At 37.8% G+C, this 20,144-nt stretch overlaps 1 protein-coding gene across 2 annotated transcripts in view; it reads left to right on the forward strand.

The window, feature by feature from the left end:
- The window catches only part of LOC129110573 (cadherin-7-like), an 81,762-nt gene extending 77,989 nt beyond the window's left edge, over positions 1-3,773 (forward strand). For both annotated transcript variants that reach the window (XM_054622675.1, XM_054622676.1), the window contains one exon: positions 3,259-3,773. In XM_054622675.1, coding sequence (XP_054478650.1) covers positions 3,259-3,773 — 515 coding nt within the window. The remainder of the gene's footprint in view (positions 1-3,258) is intronic.
- Positions 3,774-20,144: the final 16,371 nt, after the last annotated feature.

Consider the following 20,144-nt stretch of genomic DNA (forward strand, 5'->3'; position numbering starts at 1 on the left):
AGAAGAATAGGAATAGAATTTCTTTTTTCAAGCAAGTCAATTAAGAGCAGATTTGTCTTCATAATGACAGCCTGGCAGAAGCTAAAAAGACCTCTTGTAAGGGAGTTAGGAGGGGGAAAAAAATGCTAACAGCTTGCAGAAGGATACATAGAACAAAATAAAAAACAGAAAAAAAAACCAGTATAGAAGCACAGGCACATAATCCGGACGGATACGCAAGTGTGACAGATAGCATCAGCAACAACAAAGAAACCATAAAAGCGGTTTGAATCATGCAGCAAACATACAGCAGCGCTGATAAAGAAGCCAATAACATGGAGCATTTGTGTTTGCAGATTGTATTTGTTTCTATGCCCTTCATCAAGTTGAGGTGCAGAATGCATTTGGTTGCAATGTCATCTGTGTAGAAGAGTGATGACTGTCAGACCTCTGTCTAGACACCTTTATTTTCTCTTCCATTGTTGTCGTGGTTACAAATTCTGAGTGAGTAAGTCAATAACTAGAGCTAAACAAATGCCAGTTGCAACTATCTTCATAATCAATTCATTATATAAGTAAATATATTATGAAACAAATCTAACTTTTTTTAGTTTCCAGCTTCTCAAACGCAAGGATTTTCTGCTTGCAGGTTTTTGGCTGTTTGCCAGATTAAAAAAAGGCATTTTACTGGGACTATATGATTCATTTAGAAAATGATCTGCAGATTAATTAGTTGTGAAAATAATCATTTCTTTTGGCTCTGAATTTAAACGTGATTATTTTGAAGAGATTAAGATTAAGAGAGAAAGATTGAGATCACTAAATTTCATGTAATGTAATTTATATGTACCTACCTTATTGTTATCCAGAAGTAGGACAGTAGTTAAGAAATAAGTGTTTTGAATCATTCTAAATACCACCAATATTGCAGATAAAGTCTAAAAATGATATATAGTTTGATCTGTATGTGAAAACCAATCTGTCCGGCTTTGTGAATGAATTGGCCGTGAAAAACACCCCCTGTTGTTTTTATATGTACAGCAGATACTGAACAGCTGGTTAATTAATCTCGCATCAAATCAAGCTGTTAATCAGAACCTAAACTGTAGCAGCATGATCTGTCCAGTCGCATAAAGAGTTATGAACGGCCTCACAGCAAAAAATTGACTGGACTTTCATTTTAAAAACCTCCTCCAGTGTGTTTCTTCATGACTGGCTATATGTGGTTTGATGGCATTTGATTGACAGTGACCTTTATTTTGATTCAAATGTTGCTAAATGCTAATTGTGCATGGATGGAGGTACAAGACATCATTGTGTACCAACAGAGTCCCGCCCATTTCAAACCAGTTAGAAGAGCTCAGAGAAAAATACCTATAGAGAAATTTCTTAAAGACCAAAATCATATGAGCAAAACTGTCAAACTTTTTGCATATAATGTTGCATTTATGTAGGATTTTTTCATAAACCTTAAACTGAGAACATAGGTTCTTCAGGGCCTTTAACGTTTTGATTTTGACCAAACAAAAAGAATGCCACACATACAAACACAGTTGCTGATTGATACCTCTCTTAGAAATTGCACTGCAGCACAGAGACACAAAGTGAATGACTAATCAGTCCCAGTTTCACCTGAATCACAAAGCACATAGAGAGAAAAATACTCTAATGAGTAAGTGCATTCAATGATGCATGCTGGTAAGGAAAGGGCAGCACAGAAAACTCACCTTGTTCAATATCGATTGTGCCGAGTAAATCATTTAAACAATTCAATTTTAGCAAAAAGCCTTTGTAACTCTAAATTGATCTCCTTTGCATCTGTTTTTTCTAAATTTAGTATACATCATCAGTAATTCGTAATGAAGAGTCGTGTCTCGCGTGTGTGTTTGCTCAACTGTCTGGGCTGGAAAAAATTCTTACAGGACCCTCGGTGCCTGACACAGACTCACTATTTGTATGCCCAGCCATCCACCTGCTCGTCCTAGTAGGATGTGATTGGATGTTGGCCCGTTTCCAGTCTGTGAAGCATCAAGGCTGCCTTCTAGGCATTAAACCCTAAAGAGCTTTGCTGGAAAGCACTGAGAATATTCCATTTCAATGTGCCACTTTGTAATTCACTTTGGAGAAGCCCTACTGAATCGAATAGAATTTAGAATGACTCGAGTTCCTAAAATTAAAGGAAACAATCTTCCACAGAAATGTTTGGCTTCCTGTCTTAAAGGGTCACGGATATTAGTAGTGGAAGACTTGAGGAACCATTTCGAAGTATTTTACAATAAAAAAGGCTGTAGGGTACCAATAGCCAACAGAGGGCTACTCATTCATCTCCTGCAGCCTTTCGATATGACTCTTTCTCCCCTTCCATCTCTTCCATTTGCTCCCTTATTAGAGGGTGTGAAGTGCTGTTTGAATTCGGTTCCTGGGCCTCTTTCTCGGCTGCCTGCAGTCGCTCCACGTCGGGAAGGAAAAGAAATATGGGCCCACGGAGCGATATTTCACTGGCACCAGCTTGACATTGATGGATAGAGGATCATTAGACATTTGCCAGTTTGCTTGGGCGTAGAGTTATTTTCAGCAATAATGTATGGCGGAGGGAACAGGGGATGGAGGAGGGCTCCTGGTAAGACCTCATGAGGACAAAGATTCCAGTTTGGTGGAGCTTTGTACAGGTCTTGAAGCAAAAGGTAGGTGGTGGAAACCACAGAGGGACACAATATATTACATTGCAGGGTTAGTTTTGTAAACTATAATTGGATTCATAGTGCAGTGGTTTTTCCAACCATTTTAGTTAGAATTTCCCCCACAGCCCTGCTAGATGAACTCGAATACCCTTTCACTGACACCACTGTCATGTTTCAAATATGTTCATTCGCATTGATTTTAATCAGGGTGTTATTTAACCCTCACAATTTCATAAAAGTGGGTAATGTTTGCCTGCAATAATATTGTTTCTACAATTTAACTGTCTATGTTTGAGTGGTTTAAGTTTGCATTTGTACCACTCAGATTTAGAGTGTCTGAAGCTGGATGTTTCAGCCATGTATTTGTTACTTTTAAGTAATAGTGTTCAACAGTTAATCCATTACTTTGGCCTCTATTTCACCTTAAGCCATTGCTTTCATATATATAATCCGTCCACCAGCATCTGGAATCTCTGTCAGACTGTATTCAACTCCATGAAAGTCGCATTTCCCTGCATCCTTTCAGCTGACTGGCACAAAAAAGATGCCTGTTGTCAGTTAAAATTGACTCCGACATCTCTTCTCCCTTTCTCTGCAGTGATGGTTCTGCTAATTGTGACAATGCGACGGAGGAGGAAGGAGCCTCTGATTCTGGAGGAGGAGAGGGACATAAGAGAGAACATCGTCCGCTACGACGACGAGGGTGGAGGAGAGGAGGACACGGAGGCCTTCGACATGGTTACGCTCCGCAACCTCAACGTCATCAGAGACCCCAATGTTAGGCGAGACGTAACACCAGACACCCCCACCTTCTTTCATTACTCATCAACTGCTCGTCCGTCCTATAAAGCCCTGCCGGACAACGTCGTGTTTCGAGAGTTTATTTGGGAGCGACTTAAGGATGCTGATGTGGACCCGTCAGCTCCCCCGTATGACTCTCTGCAGACATATGCTTTTGAAGGCAGCGGCTCTGTTGCGGAGTCACTAAGCTCTTTGGAGTCACTAAGTACAGACTCAGATCAGAACTATGACTATCTCAGCAACTGGGGACCACGCTTCAAAAAGCTGGCAGACCTGTATGGCAACAGCGACGGCACCAGTGTCTTCTCATAGCCCTTAAATGTTACTCTTAACATTTCTCGGACTTAAAAAAAAAAGAAAAAAACGAGTAATTTATTGTCAGAGAAAATGATTTTGTCTGCCTTAGTGCACTGGAGGAGAAGATTCAAAGACAACAGAAGAGAGATTGAAAGAAAACACTTTGACTTCAAAGGTTTTTGGTTTGTTTACCTCCTTTTGTGGATTTTTCAAAAGCGTGCCATGGTGAGTTTTGACACAGATTTCAAAAGTGGCTTGACTGAGGAGGAGACCTTGTGTGCAAAAGACATTAAAGGTTTCAGATCTTGGGCTCCGGTCCAACCATTGACTGCAGAATGCAAACATGTTGGAGCCTTTTTACAGGAGGCACCTGTCCTTTCATTCCAGCGATGGGCATGAGCCCAGCTCTCCTGCTTTGATGCATTCCTTTGCTATCTTTGTGCTAAAAAAAAAAATGTTTCTCATGAAATGCTGTGTCCCTGGTGGCTAATCAGCAGTCACTTGACTGTTCATATGAAATTTGACAACAAATTTCTGTGGGTTTTATTTTCTTTTCCTTCTTTATTTTGTGGCTGGGGATCAAGGTAATGAGAAGGTTTTTTTCATTTTTATTAGCATTTTCCACAATATTCATGGACTCAAACCTCTCAACACTATATGAAAAGTTCAGCCGCACTTATACAGCATAAACAAGTAGTTGATGTGCTAAGGAAGTGATGTGAAGACATGCTGTGCAAATAATAAAAAGAATGACACGTCTTTGATGTCTGTACTGGGTGAAACAGGAAAATATAATTTCTCTTATTCTCCTAACAATACATTTTGCAGATGTTGCAATGTAGTGTTTGTCTGAGTCTGTTTTTTCTTCCGACTTTCTATTGACAAGTCCAATGTATGATTTTTGAGCTATGAAATGTCAGGATTTGGTTGTTCTGCTTTTGTACGAGGCGGGGGGGGCTGGGAACGTCTGCTACACGTGTGAGCTTTGTTGAGGGATCAGTCCTTGTTGTGCTTGATGGGAAGATTCACGCCACCTAGATTCTAGAAAAAATTATTTGTTTCTGAAGTGACATTAACTCAATGAAGTTTGTAATTAAATGAATTTTGCCTCTGTAGTTTGCAGATTTAAGCATATATTGTCATTCAGAAATGAAATCAATAATGTCCGTGGGTTGTTTGTTAAATGATGGCAAAAGGACACTGTATGATCATTTGTTTTTCCAGCTTAAACAAATTAATTGGGTGTCAACATGTAAAACCGATATGTATTATTTATTTTGAAGAGGCAATTGTCGAAATGATGTTTTTATCCTTTTTGCTGAAAATAAAATTGACATTCAGTTCCTTAAAAGACTAAAGGGATTTCTTTCAGTTCATCTTAACATAAAGTATATAAAGTTTATTTATCATGATAAACTACAGCCAGAATCTAACAGGAGTTTTCAATAAATAAAATAAATAGTACAGTATGTTGAAAAAGGTCATGAAAAAGTCAAAGCATAGGTTGTCATAAAAAGCCTAGAATATGTCATAGCATAGTATGTCCAAAAGAGTCATAAAAAGTCATAGTATAGTATGTCCCAAAAAGTCATAGTATAAAATTACATGTCGGAAAAGTCAAGAATTAGTCATAGTATAGTATGTACAGAAAGATCCTGAAAATATCATAGTATCGTGTGTCGAAAACAGTCATGAAAAAGTCATAGCATAATTGGTCAAAATAAGTAATAAAAAAGTCACAGTATTGTATTTGTAAAGATATAAAAATAGCCAAAAACAGTCGAAAAAGTCATTAAAAATGTCATAGTATAGTATGGTGGAAAGTGATAAAATTTAATCTTGAAAAAAGTCATCAAGAAGTCATAGTAAAGTATGTAGAAAAAAGGCATAACAAAGTCATAGTATAGTATGTCGGAAAAAGTGATAAAATTGCATGTTGAAAAAAGTAGTAACTTAAATATCATAGTATAGTATGTCAAAAAAAGTCATAAAAAATGTCATAGTATAGTATGTCGAAAAAGTCATAACATTGCATCTTGAAAAAAGTAATTAAGAAGTCATAGTATAGTATGTCAAAAAAAGTCATAAAAAATGTCATAGTATAGTATGTTGGAAAAAGTGATAAAATTGCATCTTGCAAAAAGTCAAAAAATGTCATAGTATAGTATGTCGAAAAAACGCATTAAAAATGTCATAGTATAGTATGTCGGAATAAATCATAACATTGCATCTTGAAAAAAGTCATGAAAAAGTCACATTATAGTAAGTCAAAAAGTATAAAAAAGTCATCATACATCATGACATAAAAACTTGTCATACCATAGCATGTTTCATATTTTTCATATACTGTATGTCATAAAAAATGTCATAAGAAGTCATAGTATTGTCGCCTTTTTTACACTAAAATGGACATTGTATAACGGGTTATTCAAACTTGTCTGAATAAACATAGAAACCTCATTACAATTGCCAATTATAATATGACATAAATACATTTAATTGAAAATGCCATTACATTGGAAGTCATCTTATAGTATGCCACAAAAATGTCATAAAATGTCATAACATACCCGTCATGAAGAAATTTCCTTGTATGGTATGACAAAATATGTCATAAAGACGTCATAATATAGTCGTACAAAATGTCATATGCTAGTTTATAGTATGTCATGAATGATAGTAACTATAAGTAATAGTATAGTGTCCAAAAAAAGGGCATTTAAAATGTTATATAGTTTTGTATGCCACAAAAATGTCAAAGTATATTATTGTAAAAAAAAAAATCCTCATTACAATAGTTATAGTATAACAAAAGTCATGTAAATGTAACAGTACAGTATGTCTAAAAAAAAATCACTATTAGATAAATTTTACTTTATTGTCAATGCACAGAGTACAGGTATTCAGATAATGAAAATCAGTTTAGCATCTAACCAGAGGTCCAGAAATCATGCAGAGTAATGTACATATTATATACAGAAGAAAATATGCAATAAACAGTAAGGGTTAAGAATTGCTACAATTTTAGCCTTCATATCAAAATCAGAATCAATTCTCAAATCTCAGCAATAACTGTTTTTGAGAGTGCAAATTGAACTAAGTTGATGACCCACAACAATCTTGACTTGAGCTACAAAGTAGCCTACTTCTTAACATCACTCAGAGGTTCACAAATACAACTGACAGAATAATTCGCGGTGATGCAAGAGCTTGCAATGAACTTGTTATGCATCTTTGCTTGGTAAATATGTCGTCTCCTTACAGGTATTGACATAGTTTCCAAAGCTTTGAACCTGGCAAAAACAAAACATGACAGATTTAAGCTTTATGTGTGAGTCAGGAGTAGCCAAGGTCACGGTGTGTACTCATTATCATGCAGTTCAGACAAAGCTAAAGTCAGAGCTGTGGAAACTGTTCTTTGTTACCTATTCACAGGTACCGGACATAATATTCTCTTACTTGGCAATTTCAAGCAACACTTGTAGGAGCTAGTCATAGCAAATAGATGGTGCTTGAGGAAACTCTTGTAGTGGAAATGGACGTTATCTTTAAATCAGACAAAGTTGCAAAGTTGCAAAGTTTCCAAAGAGTCAAGTGTACAAAAACATAAACAACAAAAAAGGTCAAATGCTCATTACAATTTAATGTTTTTACAATTTAATTTTATAATATTTTTTTCATTTGAGAGAAGAAGCAACACTTGAAAATTAAAAGGTTGAATTCATGAGCAATAAAACGCATCACTGCTCAGTTAAATACACTTTACCACTTTGCTGCTACAACCTTACTTGGTATGGTATGACCAGTAGCTTATGGCGGATAATGTTATGTAGTGTTAGGAAACTTAACTTATCAAAAATAAAGAGAGTACACAAAGTATAAAAACAAAAGAGATGCTAATGGTTCCGTCATGAAAAAGCCAATGGGATTTTTCCATTGGATTTTGGATGATTGCAGAAAAAAGACATTCATGACACGTTTTTGGTCATCAAGATAAACTTCACAAATGAACACAACTTTTAGGATTTTGCAGTGTAAAAGCAATCGCATAGGTTAAAAGCTAACATTAGGCTATACAATGCCTATAAAAAGTATTCACCCCCTTGGATGTTTTCCCCTTTTGTTGCTTTTATACATGAAATCATGGTCAATATAATTTGGCTTTTTTGACAAGAATTTGTGGCTGGACTTGAAAAGAGCTGTTCACGCCCGATCCCCGAGCAACCTGACAGAGCTTGAGCTGTTTTGCAAGGAAGAATGGAGAAAAATTGCAGTGTCCAGATGTGCCGGCCTGATTGAGACATATCCACACAGACTCAGTGCTGTGATTGCAGCCAAATGTGCATCTACTAAATACTGACCTGAAGGGGGTGAATATTTATGCAATCATTTACTTTACCTTATATATTTTTAATTAATTGACATTATTTTGTAAAAGTTTGTTTTCACTTTGTTATTAAAGAGGGGTTTTTTTTGCAATTTTTTGTCATAATAAAAAGTCACAATCATACATGATTTCATGTATAAAAGCAACACCTCTAAGCTTAAGGCAGACTAGGGTTCAGTGTAATGACGTTTTGTAGTCTCATTTAGCCTTTTTTAAGACAAAGCTTCAAATTTCACGAGTGGGGTATTGACTGATGTATTTTTATGATGTAGACAAAACGTCATAGAACATTATAGATATTATAAATCAAATATTAAAAATCAATTCTATAACAAACGGCTCAAATGGTAGTAATCTCAGTGGAGATTTGGACAAGGTGGAGTCAATCAATTGAAGATTGAGCTAAGCCAGTCGTCTAATGGGGAGATTACAAAGGTGTGTTACATAGTCTTGATTTTAAAAAAAAGATAAAAAATTTCACAGCATCTGAACCATAACGTGGCATTTAGCATGATTCCATATTTGTCATTAATGTATCCATAGTGGTTATTAAGCCACAGCTACATAGTCTCACTTTAAAACTTCTATACTCTACTATACTATGAAAACACGTTGAAACTCAAATACAACTCTTCTCTATTTCCTCCAAAGCCATGGGTTTTATAGAAAAGGATTACTGATAATAACAAATACAGATTTCAGTGATATGATGGCAAGATACAGCTGGTATATATATCATATAGAGTTCATGAGATTTCTTTTATCGAAGCCGATGGACTAGAACACAGACATCTGATGTAAACCCTTGCACTGATAGCAGCTGAGACAAGACGTTGATTTTGATTGACCAGCTGTCAATCAAAAATCAGCAGAGAGTGTCTTAAATAGCTGCTGCCTGGGGGTACTTATGAGCAATCAGGGACCCCCTGCTATCAGGAGCTCAATCTGGACCTCGGCTGATTACTGGTGTTGGCCTCGGCTCTGGAGGCCCTGGGCAGCGACAGACACTTCACTCAATTCTTATCATAACCATGCATCATCAACAAATTGCCCTGACAAAAAGGTGTCCATTTTCAGAAACTCTCTAATTTCTCAAACTTTTTGTAACTATGTCTTTGTGTAAAACTTTAAGGAAAAGAATATAATGATATAATGATATAATGCATTAACTAAACAACCACAAACAGAAGCATTTTTAAATGTGGGCCATTCATAATGAGAGGAATTTGTTAAAGATCTTAAGGTGAAAAAATGTGCCATAGGTATGTCTTTCTGCCGGGGTTTAAGACGTTTAATACAAGTATTAGATGCCTTCCTTTGTAGCATAGACACTGAGGAATGAGTTGAAATACAACTGTAACTCTAAGCCAACCGGGGACTAAGTCCTTGCATATTAATGCATGTGGGTGAATATTTATTTCTGTGATCACCCAGCGTGTAACAAAGAAAGTCTGTCTCCGTTTTTCTCCCTCTTACGCAGAACAAAATTAAAATAAATAATTCACCGGCCGTCGATCCTGGGGTGCATGTTGGTGGCGGAGAAACGGAGCCCCTGCACCGGCATCAGCTGGACGACTCCTCACTGGTCCTTTGAAAAAGAGAAAAGGGGGGAAAGGAAGATCAAAAGCCTTTGCAGCACCATGTTTTATTCTCTGTCTCTCCTCAGCAGCGCTCACAGTTTGCGTGCCTTCAGGAAAAGAAAAGTCAGACCTGAGGTTTGTGTACTCTATAGTTCCACACAAATTAGACTGGTCCCAGACCTGGGCAATATAAATAATTCTCTTGAGATGTGTGTGGGAATATGAGTGCAACAGCTTGCTCCTGAGGCTCCTGGGGAATGCAAGGAGAGGAAAAGTAGGTCAAAGTGGCAAGATTAGGGTAATAGGGTGTAAAAACTGAGAAATGTAGTATAATAACTGGAAAATAGCTCCAAATGGATCCATCAATGATACATTAATGTCCAAGGAAATAGAGTGATAAAGTAGCCAGTGGAGGAAAATGTTGATATACATTTTTGAGATCAATATGAAATGTGATCGACAGGATGAACAAATTGTTTAGCTTTCAAAAGCTGCCGGTGTGTTTGTATTAGAAAGGTCAGAAACAACAAGATAATCGTGAGATGTCTCATTTAAAGTTCACTCCTGTTAGAGTTGAGGGTTTATACAACTTCATACCTGATGTATAAACCCTGTTTTCTGCAAATGTCATTTAGTTCAATCTTTAAAACACATTTCATCTTTTCAGAGTGGATGATAGGGCCAATTTGGGAAAATATTGTCCCCTGTCCATAAATCCTAATGGCCGGCCTGGACTATTAAATCCAGATTGTATTTGATCCTAGTTCTACTAACTTTTCTTTACTTTGATTTTTTACATGTGAGCTTTGAAAACTCACCCTGGAAGAAAATCTTATTACATCATCCAATTTCTTTGCCTTGGACAGTTGAAAGAAAATCTTTTGGAGCAATGTCTCATACAAAATACAATAAGAGCGAGTGGACAGTCCGCTCTTTTTTTGGGGGTCATTTTAATTCTCTAATTCACATTTAAACATGTGACCGCGGATCCAAACATGCTTAGAGCATCAGTACAATGACGAATTAAAGTAATTAGAAAATGATGCACTGGAGCCCTCTCCAGCGATGATTGGCAAAAACATGTCAGGGCAACATCAGCATTAATGAGCCATAATCGACATCGGCCTAATTAGCAGCACTTTGTACTTTTACCCAGGTTTATCATCATTAGCCAAGCCTGGCTTGATATAGCACAGAATGTGTGGGTGGCATAAGTGTTTGTTTATCATGTAGACACGGAAAATAGTTACATGCTACAATAGCCTCGGTGGAGGGGGGTGTTTCTGTAGGTTACATCTGCCATCAGGAGGGGCTTCAGGGCTAATTAGATCTCAAAAGACTCTGGAAAGTGTGGAGGGAAACCGCAAGATTGTGAATAGGTGTTTGGGGGACTTTTATTAGTAATTTTCAAAGGATTTATACATTAAAATCAGGACGACTAATAAATCATCCATCAATGGGACTATTACAGCCCATCAGCAAAGGTTTAACACCACTTCTGTGCATTTTAGTACCACTATTGTGGTTAAATCAGTTTCACGTTCCTGCGCTGCAAAAAAAAAACGTCTGAATCTTCTACGTAAGATGTCTCTCTCTGCTGATCATAGGGTGTTTGTCTGACGTGATTAATGAAAATATTCATCAATCTTGTCTTCTGCCATCCACTAATTTACATATTTTTACATGAAGCATCTAAGCACACAGTCGACACCCTGCTTAATAATTCACTGGCTGTTTTCCCCTTTCTATTGTCATATTGTCATTCAAGGTGGGAGCATGCCGGGTTTATTTTTCTAATAAAACCGAATGGCACAATGAGAGGATGGAATTATCCTGGTTGTATTTAATTGAGTTTGACCAGGTCCCTGCTCAGTGTCGGTCTAATCTCCCCCACAGCACTGTAGTCTCTCTCCCAGGGAGACAGGGGAGGCCGATAAACTTTGAAGCTCGCGCTGAGAACCTGCTTGCTGCACCCTTTGCATTATTCATGATGCAGGGACTAGAGCATCTTCAAATGGCCTGTCATTTCCTTTTACCCTCCATCACAATGGCCATATGCTGCACACACTAGAGGTGGGGATGGAGAGGAAGCAATCTCCAGCTAAGCCCAGCCAAACAGGAACACGTACATACTAACAGATACATTCACAGGTAAACCCACACTAGGGGATATGTACAAGGAGGGAAGCTTGGGAATTCAAAAATCCGCTGTGGCATATTTCAATCTTGTGCCATTCAAAACTAACCTCCTCCCACAGCTCCCACCCCACGCAGCTACTGCTGCTAAAGTAAACACAGTCATATTCCCGTATTCCTGCCAAACTGGAGTGCTGGAAAAGTTAGAAACAAAGGGAACACGCAAAAGTTTTCTGCAATATTTGCAAAGAAAGTTCTGTGACACTTTTGGTGAGTAAGAAACGCACCAACGTAATGGTTCTCAAAGGAAACGAAAAGATGTAAATCTCGCACAGTGAGGTGCAGTTCATTTTTGTGTTGTTTTTTTGCTAAACAAAGTGCGGAGGCGTAATCGTTGCTTGAGCATGTGTCGCATGGGCTCTAGTTCCTCAATTCTTTTCTCAGATCCATGACATTTTGTCAGCCACCCCGGAGTCCTTTCAGCCAATGTTCCGCAGGTTATTTATATTTACCGGGTTTGTTTGCGTGACAAAACCACACAAGGCACGTCCCTCAGAGGTAATTGGGATTGCCGTCATTTGGCCTCCCTAATGTCTGCCATTCAGCATTAACATATCATTAGTTCTTTCTGGGACCATTCACTCAGAAAATTAGAGGTCTCTATAGACCCCCGGCTCCATCAATATGGTAAAACCAGTTGACACCTTCCCGTTGTCGTTCTCTGGAGAGAGAAGCAGAATGAAGGGAGAAGTGGGACTAAGAATGTATTTCAGGTGATTACATTCATTTGTAGAACTTTGTATTTTGCGGTTGCAGTTGATGGACTATAACAAAGATAATTGACACATTTTTTTCCCTTCCTGACCTTCACCTTGAAGTAAAGACTGCGCAGACAGATTGTTGAACGTGATAAAAATGACATATATGGTTCCCGAGGGCTGACAAGGATTCTCCTGAAATAACATCAACCTTAAAGTGATTTGTTTAAATGCTATTGTAAAAACCCTGTCCTTGTTGAATGGTGGAGATGAACTGCGCTGCCTTGATACCTAATGACAAAACATCTGGTAGATTGTTCCCACGCTGTGGTGGAATTGCTGTATCTCCCGCATTTAGTCTTAGTAAATACCTTGTTTTGACACCTTTAATGGCGTGAAGTCTAACTTGTATGTGTTGTTGTATCACACACTAAATAGCTGCTTTAAAGTGTAGCTGTTTTTTCTCCAGGGTAATTAGAGGTTAAAATTGAAATACAATAATAAGCAAACAAATAACACTTATTGTCTAATAAGAGAACGGAGGTCAGGATGTTGATGTGTCAAGGTCAAAGTGATAAAGTAGATAAAGCAGCACAAGTACAAAGTACATATACTGCATAACCTGGAATACAAAGAGACATCCTAATAACTGATATCTATACAATTTTATTAATATTATTATTTCACTGCACATATTGAGAAATATGAGCATGATACAAATAAATCCTTTAATCTTTGTCTGGACGAGAAACACAAAATCCAAACATGTGTCTGTCTAATTTGAGTTCATATCATTTAGGATCCCATTTACCACTAATATTTATTTATTATCATTCATTTATGAAAGATAATTTAGAAAACTTATTTTGGATAAAATCAAAAGGCAGGGATTTGACTAATCAAGCAAGTTTAAAGCCTACAGTAAAATATAAATCGAATACTTCACTATATTGTAACATCATATAAAAATCGTTTTGTTAAATCCTTTAAGTAGTTCTGCTATTTTGCCCACAATAATATGATGCAAAAAAATATTTGTTCGTTAGATACCTCTATAGTATAATAATGTGGCGCCAAAATCTTGTCTGTGTCCTCATATCACCTCTCCTTTCAAAAAGTGTTTGCCAGATTAATCAATAACATTAGCAAGTTGCTGGCCCAGTAGTGATTTTATTACCTTGTTTTGCTATTACCATAAACAAGATACCAAACACGATCAGAGAGAAAAGTTTCAGACGCTCAGGTTTCTTGTATCAATCAAATACGAAAAAATATCCTGAAGGTTTTGACATCGCTGGCAGCTAAATAAAGTTATCTGTCCAGACCAGGGTAAGAGTTTGGGCTCCTGATGTGCGTATCAACACATGCGAGACAGAGTGTAAATATTTCCCGTGGACGTCCATTAGAAAGTCACTGTTCACTGGTAAAGGCTGTCTAATCCCCGCTGGTATGTGTTTCAAATTCAGCAGACAGAAGGAAGCTGATCCAATTCCCAGCATCCTGCAGGACACAGATCTGCATTTCCTCTGCACTTTGATGAAACAGCAGCCAAGCTGTCCGCCTTCATTAACAGCCCCTCTGATTTTACACTGTGCTCTGACAACTCTGTGTGTGTGTGTGTGTGTGTGTGTTTGCAGTTGGTGTGTTCGTGCACATAATAAATATGTTTCAGTTCCTGTGATGTGTATGTCTCGGGATGTGTATGTTTATATTGCTTTACAGCGGGGAGCTTCAAGGTATCATGACCGGGACACAATCTGTGTTTGTTTTCAGAAGATCTGGACAGCATGAAATCTGTCGGGAGACATAAAAAACATATACATATACATGTTTTGCTTTTTTGTCATTTTTTGTACTAGCAGTGTTCCAGTAGAGTTCATGTACGATGCTACATATCGCTGCTCTCTTGTAGGTACAACGGAAAAAAGATGAGATGTGATGTTGGGGAAAAAGGGGGTAACAATGTGGGAATTTAAAATGTATTTATACTATAAGTACTTTTTAATACTCAGGTAGTCATTCCAAAAATGTACACAGTAAATCTGGAGGGTTATGTTGTATCTAGATTTTACTTTATTGTCATTGTACAGCGTTCAAGAACTGAGACAACAAAATGCAGTTTGGCACCAAACAACACATAAAGCTGTAGTGCAGAGTAATGTAGTAATGTCTAGTGGTAATATAAATAATGAAAAATGATAAATAAGTAATTCGTTATTATGCCAATACAGTGTATAATAGCTGTATAGGCTGTATCTCTAGGCTTAGTCAAATGATTTCTCACCCAAGCATTCAATATACTTTTATTTTGTTAATAACATGTATTATTGGATACTTTGTGAAAAAAATGTGCTTTACGCAACTTGCATCAAGGGGTTAAATTCATGTTTTTATAATTAGAGTTTTCCAATTACCAACCAGTTACTGCCTTCTAATTAAAATATATATCACTGTATTTAGTAATTTTTAAAAGCACTTCCCAAATAAAAAGGGTTCAGATTTATCTGGCTGCATATTTTAATTGATGAAAAAGTAGCCATGTGCAGTGATATAGAAAACTGAGGATGCCATACATTGAGATGCATCGAGAATTGTTGTGCATTCAAATCGTTGACAGGTGAATCGCAATCGAACCTTGGGGCCAGTGAAGATTCATATCTAAAGAAATAAATCTGTTTTCATGTATTTACATACTTATATAGGTCACTTGCAAAAGTAGGGTTTCTCTATTTCAAATGCTCATTTCCTTGTTAATTTTGGAGCAAATTCACTGCTAATCAGAAAACGCCACAGTGAGACAGCAGCATTTCAACCTGCAGATAAAGATTAACTTAACTAGCAGCAGGAGGTTTATTTAAACACAACATGGCAATAATCTTTATTGTATTTATGTGCTGCCAACTTTTAGTACAGGTGTTATATGACAGAGACAAGGACAGTGTAGTCTAAACCATCCCCAGTGCTTTTTTCACCGTAGCCTTTTCCAGGTCACATCCTTCCAACACCATCAGCACGAACATGGCTGGTGGCTCGAAATACTCAGACTTTAGGGGTCTCCTAAATGCCACACAGACTTGTCACAGTTATGCAGAACAATAATCCACAAAGCTTGAAGGGCAGGACAAAAAAAAAGAAAAACTGCATATTTTTGTTTCACCTCCTTGATGACGTGTATACACAGGATGGTTAACTACGATAAATTGGCCAGAAATTGGCCAATGAGTTCAGACGCGCTTGTAATGTGGCTTAAATTGCATGCCCTTTCAGGCGGGGGAACAAACCACCTCAATGTCAGCGCTCTCTCCCACATGTTGAGGGCTTAGTTTGCCATGCAGTACAAGATCTGCAGGCCTGTTTAGTATTCACCCACTTGAGTTTCCTAAAGGTTACCAAACCTAATTAGACATTTATGCAGGATCTTCAAAGGTCCCTCCGTTATTAATGATGTGCTACTTCTGAGGACTGCATCGATGGCTTTTTTTTCTGACTTGTAGAGCACCTCACAATATGCGCATACACAATAGAGACAGGCAGACTTCCAAAATGCAAGAAGAGACTATCGGCTGGCTGGTAGTGATTACTTAAATTGCACAAAAACATAAGTGCACTCACACTGCACACATTATTTTACCATAACATGGTTAGAAACAGGGTCAAATACACCTAAGAAAGGCTGTCCTACATGAGCCAACAGTATGTAACTAAACTAGGCCCTGTAAAGCCTTCAAAGTAAAAGCACCTAGTCCCTGCGCTGGAGGTATGTTAAGCAGGGATGGAAAGAGTACTAATACTTAATTAAAAGTACAATTTCTTTAAAAGACATTTCCCTCAAGTAAAGGTAGGTATATAGTTAAAGTAGGTAAGTGTGTTTGTGTAAAAATGAGCTAACATAAAACTGCTCAGTAATAACTAAGTAAATTTTACTGATTTATGCGCTGCATCTACAAGCCATCGAGCACCTGTTGTCCAACCGATTATCTATTTCAAATAAAAGCCTAATGCCGCCTTCAACAGTGTAGCTTCACTTTTGTAACAAACAATATTAAACCACATAAATCAAATAACCTGACACTCAACAAGGCAGAATCAGATTAAACATCAACAAGGCAAACAAAGAGATGCAAACACTAAATGAACTCCACCATGTCTGCAGCCACAAATAGTTACAACAGTAAGAAAGAATGTTTTTCTACTTACCTGTCTGACTGTCATTAGCGAGTCCTGTGCACCTTGAAGTCCTCCACCATCTCCTCCAGGTTCAACTTCTCTGCTCAGTCATTCTCAATATAACCAGTCCACCCAGCCTCTCTGTCCCAGTAAAACCAGTCCACTCAGCCTCTCTGCCACACTATAACCAGACTACTCAGACTTTCTGTCCCAGTAAAACCAACAGCCCACTCAGCCTCTCTGTCTGAGTTAAACCAGTCCACTTAGCCTCTCTGCCCCACTATACCCAGTCCAGTTTCTTTTTCCCAGTATAACTAGTCAATTCCACCCCTCTGCCCCACTAAAACCAGTCCAGTTACTCTCTCCCAGTACAATCTGTCCACTCAGCCTCTCCCTTAACTCTCCCCTAACCTACAATCATATCAGACAACAATCAGAGGCAATTTCTTATAATACAGTAGCAGGAAATAGGTCATTTCCATTATTTTACAATGTGACTTAAATGATTAGTCAATTATCAAAAGTGTTTCAGATTGATTTTTCTGTCAAGTTTTGGTCATTCTGCCACGCTGCAAAACAAGAATAATCATATTTCCTACAAATTGCAGGAGTCACATTCGGGTTATTAATTATCTTATATTCTCTGGCCTGTGATTTGTCTGATCTAGAATTTTTTGGCATTGTACAAAATTCACATACGGTGCAAGGTCTGGTCATCTAGGTGAACACCAAAGTCCTTTTCCAAGCTTTATCAAAAATATTGTGTCACTTATTATAGCAGAACAGAGAGGAAAGGACATGGCACACACATTTTAGAGTAGACCATCTCTGTACATCAAATAACTGATTGATTGGATCATTTTCCCACCAAAAAACACAATTTACATTTTACCTCATGCATAAAGAGGAACAGAGAAAATTATAATTATCTGTTTTTGTATTCTTCTCAGGAAGAAGTAAAATATCCACCTAAATAGTCAAGTCAAGATGTGTCAGATTTTAGGTGATGCCTTCAGAGAAACACCTGCTGCCTGGTCCATTTGTTCCTGAATTTGGTATTAAATCAGAATAAAAATGTGTAGAGACAGAAATAAAATGAAAGTAAAATAACTGTGATGTAATGTCTAGCCTCGCTTTGCCCTTTAACATGATTAGCTAAATTTGACTGGCAAATTATTTTTTAATTATGCAGCCACGTATACATCTAGTCCCAGTGGTGCAGTAGGTAAATGTAGTTGACAAGACACCCCAAATAAAATCCATTTTACCATTTATTATTCACATTCGGACTCTAATCAATTATGAATGACAGCTAATTAGTGGTGTGAAGGGGCCATCGCTCTCTGCAGTGTCAAAGTCTACTAAATGTACTGTATGTCATGTGTGGACATTGACAAAAAACCTCTCACCACTTTTCAGATTTGGGTGTCTTTTGGCTGAGGAGACTTCACTAATCATCTGTGAAAAGTGCGTGCAGTGGGAGTGCGTGCACGCGTCCACTTGTGTGTGTGTGTGTGTGTGTGTATGTGTGTGTGTGTGTGTGTGTGTGTGTGTGTGTGTGTGTGTATGTGTGAACATGTGCATGTGTTTGATAATAATAAAGCAAGTGAAAATGAAGAGGAGCTAAACTGTGTAAGTCATTTCTCATTTCCTTGCTTCAGTGCCTGTCAGAAGAAAGCCCTGCATTTTGAATGATGGCTCAGACAACAAAAAGTGAACAACAAACCCTGTGGCTCTGAGGAGAGCAATGGAGGAAGAAAAAGAAAGAGAGGAAGTAAGAAAGAAAGTGTGCAAACCTCAAATACACCGTTTTTAAAATATGACCAAACAAACAAAGCAAAATCCCAATACCAATGCCTTGATAATACCACTGAACATGCCCTGAAAGGGAAACAAAATAGAGAAAAAAATCACCTATACAGTTGGCACTCATACAGTTTTGGAAGGACCTTTCAAGGGGCTGATTTAATGTGAGAGCATCAATCCTTTAGCTGCACAGGGCCTTGACAGCAAGTGAAAGTAATCTCTTCTTTATTAATGGGACTTTTCACTTTGGACCCGAGGCCTTTGGTATTCCATAATAGTAGTTTCATAGTACAGACCTAAGGAAAGAACAATATGAAATCAGATCAAGTGGATGTGTTGCGTATGATAAGTGGAAAGTATTTCTTTCTGAAGAAGCGGTGCCCTTTGAGAAGAAGAAGAAGAAGAATATATGATGAGACGGAAGAAGCCAATCTCGGAAAATAGCTTATTGTGTATTTTGATTAAATGGAAAAAGTCTGATGGCATGTGTGAAGAAAGGAAAACCTTTTCTTGTGATGAGTAGGGACAAAGGTAAACACATTATTTTGCTGCTGCAGTTTAAGATCAATTACATTTTTTGTATTTTGGGGCTGTTCAACTAATTCAATAATCTTGCCTTGTTCTTTTGAGATAACAAAAGTTACGATATGGTAACCCTAGGTCTATAACCCCAGAGGGTGCCCTCTATTTGATTCTATATAGCTGGGCAATCAGGACTAATAATATATAATTACCAATATATAAGGCAGCACACACCACTGTCTGCCATTCTACAATGTCTTTATCAAGCGGCGTAGGAGAGGCAGGGCCTCCTCGGTAGAGAGCTTCGCCTCTGCTTATAGAACTAGGGTTACAATAACGTAACCTTTGTTCTAACTCACGCACTCCGTCTTCTACTGGACTCTATTGGTGGAGTAGGGGCAGGTCCAATGAATGCACTCCCTGCCATGCCGGAACATCGACCCAACCCAGTGCAAGAAGCAAAGCTATCTTGAATGACAACGTATGGCACCCATCACTGGATGTTGTCTCGTGACCCCCTGCAAGAACTGCTTCATGAGAGGCTGTTCAAAGACCAGTAGGTCACCAAAACCCTGTGGCAGGAAGAACTGGGTGCTGCATACACTTTAGCCTTCTATCAACCAACACTACAAAACAGACCCAAGACAGGGGTCTAGCCGGCATTGCACCGTTAGCTTCTAGCCATTGGCTCGGCCGTTGCCATGTTGAGAGTCATGTGGAATCAACCTCTCAATCCTACATTTGTTTTGAATTTGGAATTAAGTTATTTAAAGCTTCCATTATCAGTATGTTTTAATAACATAGGATCAAATTGCTTTGTGTGATGCGAATAATAATGCTCATACTGAAAATTGTCATCTGATTCTATAATTCCTCTCAGTTCTCCAGACTGATAGTTAACGACTTGTTATTTTGAAAATAACATAGCACGTAAACTGAATCCAACTGAAAAGGTGATATGTGAAAGTTGTGTTTATAGCTTGTTTACAGTACCCCCAAGTGGCCCAAAGAATTGTTATTATAAGTATTT

The sequence above is a fragment of the Anoplopoma fimbria genome, chromosome 21 (genome assembly GCF_027596085.1).
Source record: "Anoplopoma fimbria isolate UVic2021 breed Golden Eagle Sablefish chromosome 21, Afim_UVic_2022, whole genome shotgun sequence".
Classification (NCBI taxonomy): Eukaryota; Metazoa; Chordata; class Actinopteri; order Perciformes; family Anoplopomatidae; genus Anoplopoma; species Anoplopoma fimbria.